Genomic DNA, 21,209 nt, shown 5'->3' on the forward strand with positions numbered 1-21,209 from the left:
GGCTTGGGCCTTAGTTATTTCTCAGGGCATCAACTAAACTGCCATGTAACTGTTCTCCCTGTCCTCCAGGCGTATATATACGCTCTCTCTTTCAGTACACCTCCTCCCTCCTTAGCAAATCAGAAATTCCTGGAGCCTAGGAATCAGTGTTTTCAACCAGCATGTCAAGAAAATATGATGCAGCCAGGACACAGGTAGGACACAGATGGACTCCATCCCTTACACAGATGCAAATTATCCTCAGGATTCACACACTACATTCTTCTCTCTGGAGCTGCAAGAGACTCTGTGGGCCCTGGGGCACTTCTGCCTTCCTGTGCCCATTCCCCCATTTTAAAAAAAGTTTACATATTTTTTTACTGCATTGATATAAAGATGAATTCCTTACTGTTACTTATTTATTCCAGTTTTTAAAAGAAATTGAAATTAAAACATTTTTGTGGGCCTTAAAATTATTGTGGTCCCTAGGCACTATGCCTGTTGGATAAGTCGGGCTTGCCTCAGCCCCACTCCCAAACCTTCAGCAACCTCCCCCAGCCTACAGAATAAAGTCCAAGCTCCTCAGCAAACTCACCCGGACCTATCTTCCAGTGCCATCCACTAGAGCACTTCCCACCCATCAGGGCTTCAGCTTCCAGGTCTAAATGCAGGTCTCTCAACACACTGTGCATGATGAGGCCACTGTGTCTTAGCCCTCAGCCCCAAACAATTTTCCTTTCCTTCTCCACCTACTGACATCTGGCTCAAACATCACTTTCCACTGTGGCTTTCCCTAGTCCTCCTGGTTCAAATTATGGCTTCTTCTTCTGCACCCCCTTCACACTTTCTCTGTCTCTTATTATACCACTTAGACGCCCAATTCCAGCGTGCACATCTTTCACAGCATAATATTTCTAAAATCAGGAAATGGCTTACAACGTATGCCAAACAAACTTGCCAGCCACCAGGTAGAGTACTAGTTGCAACATGCCAACAGGAATTTTTTGCACATGCAAACCCAACACTGCACAGAAGCTACTGGGTCATCTGATTGCTTCTGTGATGGGGCTATTTCATTGGTAACACCATACACAGCTGAATTTTAATTTCTATCCCCAGTTAAAATTATGCTTTGATGCATTATTGAAATAAGAAGGTATTTTGGGGCTTCCCTGGTGGCGCAGTAGTTCAGAGTCCGCCTGCCGATGCAGGGGACATGGGTTTGTGCCCCGGTCCGGGAGGATCCCACATGCCGCGGAGCGGCTAGGCCTGTGAGCCATGGCCGCTGAGCCTGCGCGCCCAGAGCCTGTGCTCTGCAACGGGAGAGGCCACAGCAGTGAGAGGCCCGCGTACCGCAAAAAAAAAAAAAAAAAAAAAAAAAAAAAAAAGAAGGTATTTTGGATCTAGACTATAGCCTGTGACAGGTCAGGTAAAGCAATTAAAGGTAACAGAAACTGCCAGATCTCTTAACACATGTCATGAAATTTCCTAATTCCTTTGACTGTGAAGCACTAATTCTCATACACTGAGCTGCTCTGTCGAAAGCTTCCAAGTAGATTTCAAGAGAAACTGTTTAATATACACTAACTGTAATTTATTTTTTTTCCTGAGTTACAAGTTTTGGCAACAAGGAAATGTACAATCTAAACTGCAGGATTCTTCAATCCACCTCAAAATTATAGATTCTTTCCAAAAGGAGTTCAAGATGAGTACAGGTGATAAAAAGCAGTAAGTCACCATAAAGCTTGCATATAACTACACATGGCCAAAGGTGATACCAAAAAAATGTTTAACACTAAACCTGAAAGTGGCTAAGATTCAAACCTTGTGATACGGATGAAACACACAGATCTACAGAGAAAAGTCATCTATTGTTAGTCTATTTTTTTAGTTGTATACACTTAGTGTTTCTGTTTTTCTGCTGAAAACGTTGCCTTGATGAATCATACAATAGATTGCATTTTTTTTGATCAAGAAAGCAGTCTTTCGTTAAGCTAATTATTTACACATTAGAAAATTCTTGGGAGTCTGGGACTATGTATTAATCATCCTTCTCTCCCCTCTGGTATCCCTGCATATGAAAAATGCTCATTATTGAACTGGTCTAGCTTTTTGCCAACAGTTTCATTTCTTTCAAGTCTGGCCTCATTTCCGTGAAAATCTAGCTGTATGCTTATTTTTAGGTTTGGATGGGCATATTTCATTATAAATGCCCTTTTTAAAAATTCAACTCCGTTCATGCTTTCATTCATTCGAAGAGTATTTATCAGGCTCCTAATGAATGCCAAGCAGTGACAAGAATACAAAGGTAAATAAGACAGGCTTGCTCTGAACTTTACTTACTGTCTAGATGGAGAGACATGCTAGGCAACATATCACAACTCAATGTGATGACAGCTATGACAGGGACGTGAAAGCCACTGAAGGAGCATGGAGAATGCTCCATCTCATGCAGCTTATAGGGTTTAAGATTATGGAAACCACGTCCTGAAGAATGAGTAGGAGATAACCTGGAAAAGTGGACATCTAGATGGCTATGAGATAAGCTGGCCTAAGCTGAGGGAACAGTGTATGCAGAAGCATAGAGATGCAGGTGGGAGGCAAGGGACCTACCAGTAAAGAAAGGACATGAAGTTCTACTGCGCTGGCTTTCAGAGGTACTAGAGGGGACTTCTGATGTCCAGTTAAGAATACTCTGGACCTAATTCCCAGAGCAGCAGGGACTCATTTTCATTGGCAAGACATTGTTCCATAAATTTATGAAGCTGCACCAATTATACTCTTTTCTCAGCGTTACATCAGGATTTAATAAGCCTTATCCAATACTGTTTTTGCTCTATTTCCTTAGTTTCCAGCATTTTAAAATTCTTTATGTTATATTTAATACAAAAGGAGATACTTGTTTCACGAGATTCAACGTGAAAAACAACTACATTTATTTCAGCTCCCTCAGACACTCTTATTTCTTCTTACCTCAGGGAAAGAAGCAGATAGAAACATTTACTACTAAGTTCTTCATTTGCAATCTTACAGGCATTTCTCTATGGAATTTTACTCAATATAGAATGAGTAGAGCCTGTGTAACCTCAGGCAACTTGCTGAACCTCTCTGTGCCTCAGTTTATTCAACTATAAGAGGAAAGTAACTATCACCCACCTTAAAGAATTCTTATGAGGGTTAAATAAGATACCATATGTACAATGCTTAGCACAATGTCTGGATTGTAGTCGTTAAATTGTAGCTATTTTTATCATTAAACATTATTGAACAATTGTATATAAAGGTACATGGTTACAACTTTGAATCTGTATTTTATTACAGTTTTAATCTTATATAAGCACACATATATATACACAATATATTTTTGGTGGGGGTTTCTTATATAAATGTATTTATTTATTTTTGGCTGCATTGGGTCTTCATTGCTACACACGGGCTTTCTCTAGTTGTGGCAAGTGGGGACTACTTTTCATTGCAGTGTGCGGGCTTCTCATTGTGGCGGCTTCTCTTGTTGCGGGAGCACGGGCTAAGTGCGTGGGCTTCAGCAGTTGTGGTGCGTGGGCTCAGTAGTTGTGGCTTGTGGGCTCTAGAGCACAGGCTCAGTAGTTGTGGCACACGGGCCTAGCCGCTCCGCAGCATGTGGGATCTTCCTGGACCAGGGCTCAAACCCGTGTCCCCTGCATTGGCAGGCGGATCCTTAACCACTGCGCCACCAGGGAAGCCCTATATTTGTTTACACAAACTTTCAATAAGGGTTATCTCTGGGGCAAGGACCTAAAAAATCAGAGAGGGAGAAGGTACATTTCTACATTTTTCGTTTTATTCCTTTATGAAATCTTTTATTCTTTTTTAGCCAAGAGCATGGAAAACTTTTATAATAAAAATTGATGAAAAACCTTTGGAAGGGGGTTAGATTTATTTTGAAACATAGAGGGCAGAAAGGCTGATTTTTGCCTAGATAAAAGAAAGTACTCTGTACCAATGAGAGCAGTCCAAAGGTACTGCCTCAGAAGGCAGTGAAAGCTTCCTCACAGAAAGTGTATATCATAGGCTACATGGATTCTCCTAAGTCTATGAAACATGGCAGTCTCCAAGCATTTGAAATTTGACACAGGTGCATCCTTAAATGGTTATCCAGAGTCATTCAAACTTTAGCCACAACTAAATAAGTTGGGTGAATCAACTTTGCCTTCAACCTTCAAGACCCTTAAATGGGCAGGTATTCCTAAATAAGTAATATTAGTACATATATGCTGATGATATTTCAATGAATTATGAAGTTATCCAAGTAATTGTTTCATAAAGTTAAAGCCAGATTCAAAATGTGGGTGCTGTGTTTAAACACTACCTGGAATGGTATTTGTTAAAGATAATTTTTGTTTTCAGTCAGATTCATACAAGGCAAGAAAACATTTTAGCATTCTTCGTCACCCTTACACTTTTAAATCCCATTAAAATCTGGATTTTAGTTGGTCTACTGTCTTATGACTTGTCATTATGAACTTTGTAAGTAAAGCCTTATGTTGGAACACTTTAGTGACTCAAGATTGGGCATTCTACTTCTGTGGATTCTACTTTCCGTGGAAGGCAAAATGCACACAGGAGAAGTATGAAGTTTCTGAGCTAGTGAATTGGTATAGCTGCAATGCCATGTGGGATATGAGAGGATGACCTTTGAATGACACTCTTCTAGAGAATAATTTAAATGAAGAGAAAGTGAGACTTCGCTGGTAGCACACTGGTTAAGAATCCACCTGCCAATGCAGGGGACATGAATTCGAGCCCTGGTCCGGGAGGATCCCACATGCCCCAGAGCAACTAAGCCCGTGCTCCACAACTACTGAGCCTGCACTCTAGAGTCCGCGAGCCACAACTACGGAGCTCGCGCGCCACAACCACTGAAGCCTGCGCACCTAGAGCCCGCGCTCCGCGATGAGAAGCCCGCGCACCGCAACAAAGAGTAGCCCCTGCTCGCCGCAACTAGAGAAAGCCCACACACAGCAATGAAGACCCAACGCAGCCAAAAATTAATTAATTAATTAATTAATTTTAAAAATGAGAAAGTGAGCCAGGACAGGCAGACAGCTCTGCAAGACAAATCCAGCAAAGGGGCTGTTCTGGAATCTATCTGGAATCTGTTGACTTACAAAGTCATTAAATTTTCTGAACATCTCAGGAAAAATCCAAGTAGATAATATTGTTTCCATTTCAACAATGATTGATATTATGCCTACACAGAAAGATAGCTTAGTTCAATGGGGAAAAACTTAGACCTTAGAGTCAGAAGACTCGAATCTGGCTGTCATTAACTTGCTATTTTACCTTGAACAAGTCTCCTGCCATGTGTAAGAATGACTTTCCTCATCTCATAAATTGGAAGGGCACAGACAGTAAAAAGAAGAAAAACTGCAAAGGTATTCTCATGTTGTTTCAAGCCTCAAACTTAAGCTCTATGGTGAGATCAACTATGATGTTCTTAGTTTTATAAAAAGGGAACTGGCTTAAACATTTCTAGGTTTTCCAGCTAGTAACAATAGTGCAGAGGTTTGATCCCAAGTCTCTAGGCACAGACACATGCTGTTTACCCTATGTAATAGAATTCTGGGGAAATGAAATAAGATAAGTGTCCTATCTATTATAAGTAGCTATATAGATGTAAGGTATTGTTAAGACTAAGCTTTAAATTCTCTAAGGGATCTTGACATATTTTTTTCATTCTTAAACATTTTCGTTAGAGCAAAAGCCCCATGAACCACCTGTCCTATCCAGCATGTCACAGTACGATCAGTTGAATAAACGGGCAGATTACTGCTGGTTTAGAAGTGATCCATGAGTTTAATTAAATATCTTAAACAAATGGATATATTTACATTGCACAAGGCCACTCTTTGAAAATCTTAGAAGAAGGAACTATAATTAGGACAGATATAGTTGCTCTAGTAAATGAAACTTGCTACCCGCTACAAGAAAGCCCACTCTCAAGAACCAATCGCTCATCCAAACAGCATTCTCCCGAAATGCGTGTTGAAACAAAGCCACAATATTCTCTTAGCCTAAAGGGGGTGGATGGCGATCCCTGCAACCTCTTCATATAGTGCTAGTTTGATCAAGCTGAAGAATCAACTCCTAGCAAAAGCACTTTAGAGATAACAGTATTATTAATAAAAATGCTTTTTCATTACAACAATTTATCAAGGCAATTCATTCTTTTTCTCTAAACCTATTGGAAAAGTCTGATTTTGTGAAGATAGGGAAAAAAACCCAAAAATCCAGAACTTAGCATAAGCTGCTCTGCGTTCAAGTTACCGCCCTTATCGTACGATGGCCCCGTAGAGGTCAGAATTGTCTCATTTATGACTGTCTTCCCTACAGTGCTTAGCACAGTGCCTGGCATATAACCAGGCTCAGGAAATATATGTAGAATTTATTCTACAATGTTAACATACTTATTTAAAAATTCCAATTTTTAAAATGAAAATCTCTATGAAAAATTGAAATGTTCAGAATTTCATATTTCATTTCCCTGAAGCGAGGCTCCTCTATACTCATCTGGAAATGTTCATTTTCATTTCAGTTATTTGTTTATATGCACACCATGTTCCCAAAGGATTATAGTAGCATCATTTAGAGTATATGAATCTTTTTTGTAAGATTTAAAGGAGATCACATCCACTCAAAAGATGGTTTGTACATTGATACATCACAGATTTGGAAAAACATAAATCAAATAACCATGTACAACCCCAGTACCAAAGCCCTTGAAACCATCAGTCCCTTAGGGAATAATTTTAGCTTTAATTTAAAATAGTACTGAGAAAACACACCACCAATATCTTATTTAACTTCAATAGGAGCTTACATGGATAAAATTAGTTTTCAGCCTGGACACTTGAACATCTGTGGACAATATTTCATCCCACTTATAGGATGAGGAAAATAGAAAATGGTAGCCCAAGAAGAGCCATTACACGATTTAAAGAAACAAGCATTTGTTTGCAAAGTGCAGGAATTAAATTCAGCTTGGTTTCATGACTGCCCAAACAACTCAACACAAATCTTTCCTCTGGAGTTCTCAGTTGTCCAGTATTAAAGTTACCAATATAGAACAAACCACTGAGCACCTCAATTATAAGTTATCTTTACGTAAACAATCCTCCTATCTTGGTTCCTTGAAAAGGTAAGCAAACAGCTATAATGACATTCCTGGTCCAACATGGATATATTAAATAACTGCTATGCTATGGAAATCGCCAGAAGAACATTTCCAAGAGAAAATCCAACTTGCTAAAACACTTTCTAAAAGACGGTCGCAAGCCCAGATGTAAAGTTTAGAGGCATTTCCATTTTCCTTACATATAGAGGTTGATGAAATATTAATACACTCAGTGCAAAAGTATAAAGATAAACAAGATCAAAGCCAACAACAGATGAAATAAAATTTCATTGTGCAAATCATAAAAGCTGTGTAAAAGGGCTCTAGATCCCAGGTAAAATTTGCTCAAGAAAGGTAACAGCATTAAACCTAGCAGACAGCAGAGTAGAGAAGAGGCAGAGCTTTACAGAATTGCAAATAACATCAGCATTACGAGAATAATAATTGGAATAAATACCATCAGCAGTCTGCAAAAACCATCAGCACACTTCGTCCTTCACCTCTTCCCCTCATCCAGCTGGGTAGTGAAAGCAGCTGCCTCTCCCCGCCCCCTTCCCAACTGCTCCTCGAGCCACCCCCTCCCCTATCCTGTCCACCCCTCCCCTCCCCTTTCCCCTCCTCTCCCCGCCCCCAGCTGGTGTATTTAGCAGCCTAGAGAGATTAACAGGCGATCGCTACGGTCACTGGGCCTCCGGACTGATCTAACGTTTCCTAGCTCCCTGGACTACAGAAATTAGAGACGCGACACCCTGGTGGTATTAGGTGCCTTCGCCTTCATCCTGTCCTCTCCGAAGCCGGACTGGGTTGGGAGTCAGTGGACTGGGCCACAACTGGAGGGCCCTGCAGAGTTCAGCGGGGCGCTGCCCGCCCGCTGCGCTACCTGAGCTGTCCATGGTGCTGGCGCGGTCCTGAGGCTGCCGGGCGGGACTCCGCGCCGCTGCCGCCCCGGCGTTCACTCTCAGCTTGCCGCCTCCCCCGCCGCTCCCTGCATTTAGGTCCCCGTTACTGTCCACCAGCTGCAGGGATTCATAACCATCGTTGCTGGTCTTTTTCCGGTAGCTTCCGAGCAGGCTCATGGGCAAGCTCACAGAAGAGGAAAAAAATATCAACCTGGGGAGACGAAGGGGGAGGTGGAAGGTGGAAAGGGCTAAAGGAGGATTTTTTTTTTAAGGAAAAACAAAAACAAAAACCATCAAGTGCCCCACATGACGCAAAGAGGAGGGAAAGAGGGAGCGGCCCCCGGAGAGGAGCGTTGCGGGGCGCGGCGAAGCCACCGCCCTGGGCAGAGCGCGGCTCTGGGCGCCGGGCGCGAGGGCGGGAGGGAAAGAGGGAGAACGCAGGCGGGCGGGTGCGCGCGTCCCCAGTAAAGCCGCCGTGGAGCCGCCGGCCCAGCAGAGCTCCGGACCCGGGCCAGCCCCCCTATGGCTGGGGAGTGCCCGGAAGCAATCCTATAGGTGTCACCGCGTCGCCCCGCCGCGCGGCAGGGCAGCTCCAAGCGCGGCTGGCCCGCGGGGAGGGAAGGAAAGAGGGAGTAAGGGAGGGGAGATTCTCGGGGAGGGGGGGCTGAAGGCGGAAAATGGGGCGGGGTGGGAGGGGGAAGGGACTACTACCGCTAGGGTAGAGGGTGTTTGCGCACGTGAGGTAAAGAAGAAAGGGGCTGGGTGTCTCTGCCTGGTAAGCTTTGGGGACGAGGGGGGAGGGTCTCTTGGTAAGCTCCAGACACGCCTATTTTGTATAACTTAGCCTATACTTGCTGGAAGATTCGGCGAGTCAAAGCCACCCCTACCGTTGCCGTCCTGGAGGACTGACTTGTAACTCAACTGAACAGTACAAGACCGCATGTTACCCCAGGCTATATGTGTGCCAGGACAGAAAGAAACAGCAGCACGGCCCACATCTCCCAGAATGGGTAAAATCCCTAAGTGAGACATCAAAGACCTGGTTATCCTAACGCTAGCAGGCAGTTAGAGCCCATTCCACCTAGTGGGTAGATGTGACTAGTAACTATTTGTTGAAGGACAAAATTGGCGGGGGGCGGGGCGGGGGGCCGGGGGGGCGAATCAGGTGCAATTTCAGTTCTGACATCATTTACCTTGGGACCTGGGGAAAGGTCTATACCACTCAGCTGGCTTGGGGAGGATGCGTGGGAAGAAAGCTAGACGAGGATTTTCTTTCTAGGGCCCTCCCCCCTTTTTCATAATTCTGGGCACAGAGAGCCGACACTAATTAATCAGAGGAGAATTTATTGAGAAGTTAATGAACCTTAAGAGTCAGTGCCCTTTTTCTGGAGAAGTCCCTTTCAAGGCTGTGCACCTAATTTTATATCTGTGATTTTGTATTCTTAAAGAGGATATCAACATTGTATGTTTCAAGCCTTATGAAACGTGGATTTAACTCTGTTAAGTTTCAAAATGCAATTACCAAGTGCCCATTTTCACCTGAAATAATAAGATTGCAAAAGTATCCTTCGTTCTCATCATTTCAGGTGAAAATATTGGCTTAAAATTGTCATTTTCCCTATTAAGATTTGGAATGACTGAGGTGCTTTTCAAGTCATCTGACAGAGTTTCATCACCAAAACAAGAAAAAAGTACATGCATGTAAAATTTCCTTAAACCCATACACAAACCTAGATTTGACATTTCACCTTTCATGACTTTCTCTTGTTGTTATTATTATGATATCTTTAAGAACACAAATCAAACTATAGCATCTAAGAGACCTCAGTCTAAATCATTTGGGACCCAATGAGTTTCCTGGGAGTTCTAGCTCTACACAGGTCTACATAAAATAAATTAATTGGATTGAGAGTCATTTTCCTGTTGAAGGATCACTCAAATGCAAATTCTTATAAGAAGGGGATAAATCAGTAAAAGCCAAGAGTGCCTGCTGTCTTCTAGATCCCTCCAGTCCCTCTGAAAAGGTAAATTATCTGACCAGTTGCTTTCCTAACTGCATTATCTGATGAACATGTGGTCTGACCCAAATCACAAATCACAGTTAATGCTCATTTACAAGATCAAACAACTTCAGTGGTGGCAGTTAAAATTGTAATAAAATTTAAACATAAACTTTATACTTTCAATTTTCCCAATCTGTCAGTTTGAGCTATTTTAGATACTTGACTAATACTCTGTAAGGTCTAGTAAATAAATCTTTTCCAATAACATTTTAAATAACCTTTTTCTGCACCTTTCCTTCTCCTTTAATTTATTACTGACCCACAGGGAGAGGAAATACCTAGTATCTATCGTGTGCCTTGACAAATACTGGATTTATACCCTGGATTAAGAGAATTTAGAAAAGACCATTTTTGAAAAGTGAAAATTATTATTTTCAAAAAAAGCACTCAGTTATTTTTGCTCAACTTTTCAGAGTTGCAGACATATTGCTGGAAGAAATTATAGATTAAACATAGGCCTTTGTATTTTGAGATATCTACTTCCCCAGTTTACAAATTTAAAGAAAAACATGAGTGGGATACAGGGACCATTTTATTTTTTATATTTACACTTAATTTAACATAAATACAACCAATCAGAATAACTATTAATAACCCTACAAAATTAGGGATATAAAGAACATAATAAGGCAGGAAAATACAGTAACTAGATTAATTTACAACAGTTTAAAAATTACTTTAGGGCTTAAATTAAATACACCAATTTCAACACTAAAATTTACTTTACTATCCTAAAGATCAAATTCACAAAGAGTTCGCAGATCCACGAAGATCTCACTTTTGTCTTCTATAAAATAAAGTATAATAAAGTACCATCGTTATATAGTTGAAGTAAGAACTAAACTAGTACGTAACACGTATAAAGTAAGTACTTAGCAAGTGCTCTCTATTATTACTATTAGTGGTCTGGCTTGGGCACAGCTCTATCCTCAGCGCTGACAGTCCGACTTCCTCCCATGGGAGGAGCTCAATAACGGCTAAGTATTATTTTCTCCAGGACTATACTAATGGAAACTTGTCTATGTGATTTTGAATGACAGCTTAGGCTTAAGGAAGAGAGGTGGTACTGGTAAAATCCAACGTGAACATTTAGAGTCAAACTCTGTTTTTCCAAGATCAAGATTGTTCCATAATTTATTTTATCTCAAGAATATCACATCACATATGGGGCACAGCCAAAGGACTAGATGCCCTCTTTGGGAGAGTGTTCCTTCCCTTTGCCTTTTCCATTGCTGACTCAGTCACTTTTATTAACTTGGTGAAGATTATCCACACTGAGAAATGTCTGAGAGGCTCTATTTGAGACTCTATTCCTCCTCATCCCCTCCACCCCCAAAGTGCTCTCCTGTCACAGCAGATGTCGCACAACTTTCGTGGTGGTGCTGGAAGATGAATATGTACCACAACCTACCTGGGATTATGATCTGTGCTTTTTTGTCTCTAGGAACTATAAAACATTGCTTACGACTGAGATTCTAGCACCTTGTTTCCCAGGACTGAGTCCTAGTTCCATGGACTATAAGCTCTATAACCTTAGGCAAGTTACCCTCTCTGCCCCACTTTTCTCCTCTATAAAATGAGAATTATACTGTCATCATAATAAGGTTGTAGTGAGAATTAGTACCTAACACATAGTAAGTGCTTAACAAAAGCTATTATCAGTATCACTGTTCTATTTTTATGTCACTTTTTCAAAAACATGATTTCCTACTTAAAATTAGGCTAAAATCTGTCTTGTGTACTTAAGAGATTTATTGTCATTATGATTTATGATAATATAAAAGCATTATGTATGATGTGAAGTGATTATTCTGCCTTGAGTTTTTAGATATTTTAATGCATGTCTATCCTGTTAGGTTTTGGACTCCTTAAATACAAAAATCCATGTTTTGTTCATGTCTGTACCCCCATGACACCAAAAAGAGAACCTCATACTCATTAGATATTGATAAAAGTACCTGCCGAATTTTAAAATTAATGAATAAATAAATTTTAAAAATGTATTAGTATCACCCAGTCTAGTGAGTTTTTTAAACCACATGTTGTGGTCTACTAGTGGACTATAAAATAAACAGCAATTCATGACTATTATTTTCATAAAAATGAAGTAGGTTGGAAAACATCAGTTTTTAGCACATGGTAAGATGTTATTTCTTGAAATATTGTTTTGGGCTTGTAGGGCAAAATCTCCAGTACTGGGCTTCCCTGGTGGCGCAGTGGTTGCGAGTCCGCCTGCCGATGCAGGGGTGCGGGTTCGTGCCCCGGTCCGGGAGGGTCCTGCATGCCGCGGAGTGGCTGGGCCCATGAGCCATGGCTGCTGAGCCTGCGCGTCCGGAGCCTGTGCTCTGCAACAGGAGAGGCCGCAGCGGTGAGAGGCCCGTGTACCGCAAAAAAAAAAAAAAAAAAACAAAACCTCCAGTACCGAGACTGGTGAATTCCCAGTGTGAATGTCCTACGCACTGTGACATCTGAATTCACCTGGATAATTAGACAACAAAGAATTCTGGCTAACCAAACTGTAACTGAGGGCAGAGCTTCTATCCTCTGTTGCAAAATGTATTATGCTCTGTTTTTTAACATTAACTTCTTCAATTTTCACTTCAACTGATATAAATCAATGAATAGTACTAAAACTTTCTTTGGCAACATGCCTGAGTTACATGATTCAATTATCTCCTTACTGAATATGGCCTATGGGTATAGATGGTGCAAGGCATTCAAACTGGGGACCAGGAAACCACATCTGGCCCCAGACATGTTTTGTTGGTACTGTACTTTTAAAAAATTTTTCAGCTTAGATGCCTTTACAAAAGGTACACAGGCTCCAGTTTGAGTGCCACACTTCACTACCACTTCCCAGTGTATGATTCCCAGCCTTCCCCACTCTGTCAACCCTGTGGGCATATGTATTTGAGACCTGTAATGTAGTGGCAAACCTGGAGGAATAACAACATCAAGAGAGATGCCAAAGCCACATCTTCAAGCCACAGTCCAGAAGAAAGAGCAACAGACTGGGAATTCTCTTCTGACTCTATTATTACCTAACTCTATTATGAATCAGAAGAGAGGCCCTGATTGCTTCTCTTCCTCTTAGCAGTAAAACTGAAAGTGCTGAATTACAGGATTCTCTCTAGTTCTTAAATTTTCCTATTTTTCTCAGCACTTGAGTTGTCATTTCCTTCTTTCTCCTCCAAATGAAGCCCAGAGGGAAAAACCATGGCCACTGAAGTGTTCCAGTTGCTAAGTCCCATTTAATCAAGGTTTTACCATAGAACGCATGCATAAATAGTGGCAGCTCTCAAGAGTTACACATAGAGCAATACACAAAAAGAGAAGAGCAAGTATGCTGGAAAAAACGAAGTGAGCTAATATGAATAGAAGTCTCAATTATTCCTAAAATACTCCTCAGGAACGAGGTGGTCTGTTCCTGGTGCTTGGTGGAGTACTGGGTCTCCCAGAAAATAGGACAAATTTTCCAGGCAGGGCATATTCTTAAAGATAACTCAATACCCTGAAGCCTGTGCCTCCCTGAAGCGCTAGTCTAGCAGTAATAAAAATAACTGCCACTGATTACTTACCATTTGCCAATTACCTGACCCACCTTAACTCTCACCTTCCCAACAACCCTGCAAAGGTGTTATCCTTATTTTGAGGCAAGCTTGCAGAGGGTAAATAACTTGCCAAAGCTCACACAGCTAGCTATAGGCTGGGATTCAAACTGCCGTCTAGAAAGATCATGCTTTGGCCCCTGCACCAGTCGTAAGAGGTAATTCCAGTGGTCAAAGTGAAAAGCTGGAGGGCATCTGGGTCATTCCTTGGCTCTGACCTGCCTTACTAAGTGTGGTCCGTGAAAATGGTCTGGGTGCCTTATGGGAGCTACTCTTGGTTTACTAACCCCACAACAGGTTCTGCTCAGTGAAACCTGAATGGTTTTAATTAATGTGGCTTCCCAATAAGCAGCTTGTTTTGTAACCATCTGAGTTAGAAGACTTTTTATACTGTGCTCCTGAAAACTGATATGTGGCTATAGTTTGGGCTAGTTTTAAACCACGAAAAGGAAAAAAAAAAAAGCATTGTTTTCATTAAAAGCAAGCTCCTTGCTTTAATAGAAGTTAGACCTTCATTGTGTTCACATGTGTATGTGTGTAAGGAGATTAAAGAGACATCAAGGTATGGTGGAAAACCACTAGGTTTGGAGGAAAAAAATACAACTATGTTTGAGTCCTAGACCTGCCACATCAAGTTTTCTACAGTCGGCTTACCACTCACAGCCATATTCCCTTTCTATAAAGTGGACTACTCATCCTCCCTCACAGGAGGAATCAAATGAAATAAGGTACATGAAAGCACATAATAAACACAAAAGCCCTACTCATCACATCTATGAATCATCCAGTTTAAGTTGCAGCATTAAAAAAATATATTACTGGTCACGTATGACACATGACATACTATCAATTTAAGATGCTTCAAGATTTCATACATGTTAATATATTTTTAAGCTGTTTTAGAATTGATGAAACAAATATTATTATTTGACTATATGTTAGCCCAAGAATTTTATTTGTCAATTTATAATTCAGGTATTTTAAGCAACTCTGGTAGGTAAAGGTAATATTCACCATGTATTGCCAGGTCTCGCACAGTGCCTGCCAAGCAGTAGGTGCTCAATAAGTATCTGCTAATTGAATGAATGAAAATGCAAAAAATTGTCTGGGAGGCCATCTTTAGCTTATAGGAAAATCCACCACGGGGTTCCTTAGTGAGCTCACTGAAAACACAGTTCCACCTGCTAACATTCAACTCACCCTCGACTTTTCAAGGACATGCTCATGGTATGACAGTGTTACACATACATTTCAAGAGTAACTCATGGAAGCACCTGTCCCTTTTATTTGTCATCTGACAAGCCAGGAAACTTCAGCTTCCTGGACAGACGCTGACAGACTACCATGAGCTGGCCCTGTGCTCAATTACTCTCATTCTTGGGTAAAACAGACTGAAAAGTTCTGTGTGGTAAATAGGTCCCCAAGGTCAGGTGAAAATCTACACTGAAGTGAAAGTTTCCCTAAATCCTAGATATTCCCATGTTTGGCTCTGAGCTCATTATATATGATTTTATGTTCAAGATCATTAAAATACAGATGCTTATCCTCTGTAACCCCATTGTGCCTAAAAGTTCTGGGCTCTCGAGCATGTGGCAAATCCTCTATGGTGGTGAAGAGGAAAGCAGTGACCACCTCAGATGCAGGGAAAGCCAGTTCTTGGGGTGCTGAGTCTCCAGGCAGAGTCTCCCGGGCACCCAACCACTGCTGCCCACTTGACCACATCTACCTGGAGAAAAAGAACTAGCATTTCCTAAGCTCTAAATTAAGTGTCTGGGTTTTTCCGTATATTTACGCATTTAAATATGAAAGGTCTTTTTGAGAAGAATTACCATATCCATTTCATACCCAAGGGTACCAGAGCTCTGAAATGCAGCTGAGTGTGAGCTAAGCAGTGATAGCTAGTGATCTCCAATATTCATTATCATCTTCTATGCTAACAGAACCCCTGATCTTTAGCTGGGCACAGGGTAGCACAGTTTTATTGGGTTGGTCAAAAGGTTCATTCAGTTTTTTCCATAAGATGGCTCTAGTAGCACTTAGCTGTCTTTAACTTCATTTGAAACAAGTTTGTTAGATTGTATGTGACAGCTGTCATATCAGCGTGCATTTAAAAAAAGACATCAAAATTGGTGAATTTTTGTGAAGCCACTTTAATATTGAAGATGAAAGAAAAAAAACAACATTTTCGGCATATTATGCTTTATTATTTCAAGAAAGGTAAAAACGCAACCGAAATGCAAAACAAGATTTGTGCAGTGTATGGAGAAGGTGCTGTGACTGATCAAACGTGTCAAAAGTGGTTTGCAAAGTTTAGTGCTGGAGATTTTTTGCTGGACAATGCTCCACGGTCGGGGAGACCAGTTGAAGTTGATAGTGGTCAAATCAAGACATTAATTGAGAACAATCAACGTTATACCAGGCGGGAGAGAGCCGACATACTCAGAACACCCAAATCAGGTGTTGAAAATCATTTGTACCAGCTTCATTATGTTAATCACTTTGATGTCTGGGTTCCACATAAGTTAAGCAAAAAAAACCTTCATGACCGTTATTTCCACATGCGATTTTCTACTGAAACGTAATGAAAACGTTCCATGTTTAAAACAAATTGTGCCGGGCGATGAAAAGTGGATACTGTACAATGATGCGGAATGGAAGAGATTGTAGGGCAAGCAAAATGAACCACCAGCAACCACACTAAAGGCCAGTCTTCATCCAAAGAAGGTGATGTTGTGTATATGGTGGGATTAGAAGGGAGTCCTCTATTATGAGCTCCTTCCGGAAAACCAAACGATTAATTCCAACAAGTTCTGCTCCCATTTAGACCAACTGAAAGCAGAACTCAACGAAAAGCGTCCAGAATTAGTCAACAGAAAATGCATAATCTTTCATCAGGATCACGCAAGACCATGTGTTTCTTTGATGACCAGGCAAAAACTGTTACAGCTTGGCTTGGAAGTTCTGATTCATCCGCCGTATTTACCAGGCATTGAACCTTCAGATTTCCATTTATTTAGGTCTTTACAAAATTCTCTTAATGGAAAACATTTCAATTTCCTGGAAGACTGTAAAAGTCACCTGGAACAGTTCTTTGCACAAAAAGATAAAAGTTTTGGGAAGATGGAATTATGAAGTTGCCTGGAAAATGGCAGAAGGTAGTGGAACAAATGGGTGAATACGTTACTCAATAAAGTTCTTGGTGAAAATGAAAAATGTGTCTTTTATTTTTACTGAAAAACTGAAGACACTTTTTGGCCAACCCAATATAAAGAATATATTTCTCAGTCTTCACGTCTTGGACCTGCCACATGCAAGTTTTCTATAATCTACTAGGTACATACATGGGGCTAAGTAAAGGTCATTATAATATAGGTAGAAATGATGTGTGTAACTTCTGGTATGCATCCTTAAAAGGGAAGATGGGTGGTATGCCCTTCTTCCATTCCTTTTCCCTTTCTTCTGGTTGAATATGGAGCTCCAGCAGGTATCTTGGACCATGAGGTGACCTTGAAGATGGAAGACTTTCACAGTGAAACAACAGGATAGAAGGACTCTGATCCCCAGAGAACATGGCAGCCCTGGAGCTATTATCTCTAGACTTCTTAAAGGTGAGAAAGAAACTATTTTGTTTTAAGCCACTGTTATTTTGCTTTTTTTCTGTTATGTGCATCCAAAATTAATCCTTACTGGGATACAAACTGCAACCTAACCACTGGATTTCAGTTATTTATTTATCATAACATTTACTGGGAATTATGTAAAATCTATGTGATCATGGACAAATTATATATAGCCTCTCTATGCCTCGATTTCCTAATCTATAAAATAGTGGCATTGAACTAATAAGGCAGCTGTTAGAATTGCTTAATATAAAGTACACACAGAGCTTAACATAGTGCCTGGCATACAGTGAGAGTTCAATGAACGTCATCTGTTTTGTTATTTCTTGTCATTGCCCTTCGACTGATAACATAGCTGAGTCTATCATGCCTGACTTCAAAACCAGTGACCTCTCCACCTCACCCTGCTATCCAGAGACTGTCTTCCAGGGTGGGTCAAGCCCAGAGCAGCAGACCCCTTGCCCATGTCATCAACAAAATCCCTGGAAGAGTTGCCCCTTCCTTGGAGTGTAATTCTTTCTTTGATCTGCCCATATAATCTCAATGCAGTCTGGAATATTTTAAGCCACCAAAGTTGATACAAAATTTAAAGCACAGTGTCACTGTTTATGACACAGCAGTTCTGAGTCTATTTATTTCAATACAGCCAAATGAGAGAGTCTGACTTTCTCCGTTTGTGCTAAAAGTAAATAAAGAACTTGAGTAATAAACTGGAGCATTTTTATAGTATTATTTTACCTTTTATTTTCTATTATGAAAATTCTCAAACATATACAAAAGTAAATTATATAATGGACTTTCTGGGCCTATCATTCATATCTACAATTACTAAGTCATGGCCAATCATGTTTTATATGTATAAACCCATAATTTAAGCAAATTCCAGACTTCATCAGCAAATATCATTTCATCAGTAAATATCTCAGTATGTAGCACTTTAATTTTTTGGAAAACAACTATCAGATTTCATCCGTACTAGAAGTGGGGCAAGGTGCCATTCCATCTGTCTGCTGAGAGGCTAAAGCCCACCAGTTCTCTTTCAGGAGACTGTCAGAGGAACTTGCATAACCTTTCTGTTTCTTTATTTCCCAGTGGAAATGATATATTATCCATTCAGCCTCCTGTCCCCACTCTTACCCACTCCTTTTCCCAGAAAACCACCTCTTTAAGCACTAGTTGTAATCACACGCTTTGCTACCCAAGAGATCTGAAGTCAGCATGGAATTAAGTTTTTCCATAATAGCAGAAATTTGTGGAATATTATAGATGGAAGAAGCTGTAAAGGGTAAACTATCCATTTCAATTTAGAGACAAGAAAAATGAGACAAAGAACTGAGCAAATTGATTCACATTTGAACTTTCCAAAATGCAGATCCAATTATGTGATACAGATGCTTAAAACCATCCAAGGGTTTCGCACAGCCCTCAGTCTAAGGTATTCAAAACAATGGACCTCCATATTCTAAGGCTAGCTACTTGCCTCTGGAGACAGCCCTCACCACTTCTGCTTTCTCCATTCTCTCTCTAAGTCCAGACATAGAGCTTCTTTAAGACTCCCTGACTGAACAACCCTGATTGCCCTTCAGACCCCTACATAGAAAGCACTTCCCCCCAGGAAACCATCAAAGTTCTCAAAACCAAGTCAGATAAAATTCCATGTGGTCCCATAGAACACTGTATGTCTTCTAACATAGCACTTACAACACATTACATTGAAATTTCCTGTTTACACGTACGACTTCCCACATCAGATTGTAAGGTCCATGATGGTAGGACCATGTTTGGTACCTAACTCCATGCCTGACACAATGCAGACCACTTATAAATACTTGTTAGTCGACAAATGAACGACTAATGACACTGGGAAGAGTCCATGAAAGACTTAAGAGAAAAGTCCTCTATATACTGTTTAGCACCCAACAAAGGTTTCCCATTGCATCTATTGCTGCTTAAGGCCACAGGGCTACATGCAAGGGACTGGTTTTCTGACCAGTCCAGGGAAAAGGTCGTAGCATTCCATCACACTGCATTAATAAGAATTCAGCCAATAAAGTTGTCACTTATTGGTCTTTTTCTATGTAAATGAAACCATTTCTACTGAGTTAAGAAAAGCACACTTAGACTTGTAGCCTTTTGAAGTCATTTTTCTTTGAAAGTATTTACTTTTTGACCTGAATAAGAGATTCACAAACTCTAGATCACTTTTTTCTAAAAGACTTACAGATCATCATTTTTAAAGAATATTTCCTTCGGGAGACAGCAGAAGCAAAAAGAACTATAATCCTGCAGCCTGTGGAACAAAAACCACATTCACAGAAAGATAGACAAAATGAAAAGGCAGAGGACTATGTACCAGATGAAGGAACAAGTTGAAACCCCAGAAAAACAACTTAATGAAGTGGAGTTAGGCAACCGTCCAGAAAAAATTCAGAATAATGATAGTGAAGATGATCCAAGGACCTCAGAAAAAGAACAGAGGCAAAGATCAAGAAGACGCAAGAAATGTTTAACAAAGACCCAGAAGAATTAAAGAAAAAACACCTAGAAGAATTAAAGAACAAACACAGATGAACAATACAATAACTTAAATGAAAAATACAAGAGAAGGAATCAATAGCAGAATAACTGAGGCAGAAGAACGGATAAGCGACCTGGAAGACCAAACGGTGGAAATCACTGCCGCAGAACAGAAAAAAGAATGAAAAGAAATGAAGACAGCCTAAGAGACCTCTGGGACAACATTAAACGCACCAACATTCGCATTATAGGGGTCCCAGAAGGAGAAGAGAGAGAGAGAAAGGAACCAAGAAATTATTTTAAGAGATTATAGTTGAAAACTTCCCTAACATGAGAAAGGAAATAGCTGCCCAAGTCCAGAAAGTGCAGAGAGTCCCAGGCAGGATAAACCCAAAGAGAAACACGCCGAGACACATAGCAATCAACTTGACAAAAATTAAAGACAGGGCTTCCCTGGTGGCACAGTGGTTGAGAGTCCGCCTGCCAATGTGGGGAACACGGGTTCGTGCCCCGGTCTGGGAGGATCCCACATGCCGCGGAGCGGCTAGGCCCGTGAGCCATGGCCACTAAGCCTGCACGTCCAGAGCCTGTGCTCCGCAACGGGAGAGGCCACAACAGTGAGAGACCCGTGTACCGCAAAAAAAATAAATAAATAAAGACAGAGAAAATTATTAAAAGCAACAAGGGAAAAATGACAAATAACATACAAGGGAACTCCCATAAGGTTAACAGCTGATTTCGCAGCAGAAACTCTACAAGCCAGAAGGGAGTGGCACGATATATTTAAAGCGATGAAAGGGAAGAACCTACACCCCAAGATTACTCTACCCAGCAAGGATCTCATTCAGATTCGACAATGAAATCAAAAGCTTTACAGACAAGCAAAAGCTAACAGAATTCAGCACCACCAAACCAGCTCCATAACAAATGCTAAAGGAACTTCTCTAAATGGGAAATACAAGAGAAGAAAAGGACCTACAAAAACAAACCCAAAACAATTAAGAAAATGGTCTCCCCTTCAGAAACATTTGTCATTTTGTTTATGTACATTCATTAAGTCCTTATTTGGTTAAGATCTGCCCAATTCTCCCCAGATTGACAGCTCTTCAATTTATCTCCACATTCATCACACTCTCTGACAACTCAGTATTAGTTGAGCAACTGATTAAAAATATAAAAGATAAAATTCTAAATTTATTGAGATAGTGCAAATTATTTTGAGCTACTTCTTTGACACTGAGTTCTAGCATTTCACTTATAAAAAATATTTATTTATAAAACATAAAGAGCAGTTTAACATGCTATTTGTCACTCACACCTTAATAGGAATAAGGAGTATCAGAATTGGTCTTAAGATGGAGAAAGAGGAG

The 21,209-nt window shown here is 40.6% G+C and overlaps 1 protein-coding gene across 4 annotated transcripts in view; it reads right to left on the minus strand.

Annotated features, from left to right (window-relative positions):
- Nucleotides 1-21,209, minus strand: part of DNAJC6 (DnaJ heat shock protein family (Hsp40) member C6) — a 156,051-nt gene that overhangs the window by 86,280 nt on the left and 48,562 nt on the right. Inside the window, exon 2 of one of the 4 annotated variants that reach the window (XM_049698142.1) lies at nt 8,013-8,242. The exons of the other annotated variants lie outside the window; for them this stretch is intronic. Within the exon in view, the coding sequence (XP_049554099.1) occupies nt 8,013-8,208 (196 nt within the window). The 5' untranslated portion in view covers nt 8,209-8,242. The remainder of the gene's footprint in view (nt 1-8,012; nt 8,243-21,209) is intronic. 4 annotated transcript variants of the gene reach the window in all.

This window comes from Orcinus orca, chromosome 1 (genome assembly GCF_937001465.1).
Source record: "Orcinus orca chromosome 1, mOrcOrc1.1, whole genome shotgun sequence".
Taxonomy (NCBI): domain Eukaryota; kingdom Metazoa; phylum Chordata; class Mammalia; order Artiodactyla; family Delphinidae; genus Orcinus; species Orcinus orca.